The 208-nt window shown below is 75.5% G+C and overlaps 1 protein-coding gene across 1 annotated transcript in view; it reads right to left on the reverse strand.

The window, feature by feature from the left end:
- CCNDBP1 (cyclin D1 binding protein 1) overlaps positions 1 to 75 on the reverse strand; it is a 4751-nt gene extending 4676 nt beyond the window's left edge. Inside the window, exon 1 of the mRNA XM_019509733.1 lies at positions 3 to 75. Coding sequence (XP_019365278.1) covers positions 3 to 75 — 73 coding nt within the window. The remainder of the gene's footprint in view (positions 1 to 2) is intronic.
- Between the last annotated feature and the right edge of the window lie 133 nt (positions 76 to 208).

Here is a 208-nt window from a genome sequence, read left to right on the forward strand (position 1 = left end):
ACGCGCCAGCACCGCGCGTAGGGCCCCGCCGAGGCGCCGCAGCGGCTCTAGCTCCTGCTCCAGCTCCGGCTCCATCGAGCCTTGTCCCCCTAGTGCGCACGCGCAGACAGCTCGGAAGCCGCTGCCCTCACTGGCCGCGGGGCCCGAACCTGGGGGCGGGCCCGGCAGCCGGGCGGAAGACGCCGCACAGGGGCTGCTTCTACCCTGC

This window comes from Gavialis gangeticus, unplaced genomic scaffold (genome assembly GCF_001723915.1).
Source record: "Gavialis gangeticus isolate Ggan-Ray unplaced genomic scaffold, GavGan_comp1, whole genome shotgun sequence".
In the NCBI taxonomy this organism is placed as follows: Eukaryota; Metazoa; Chordata; order Crocodylia; family Gavialidae; genus Gavialis; species Gavialis gangeticus.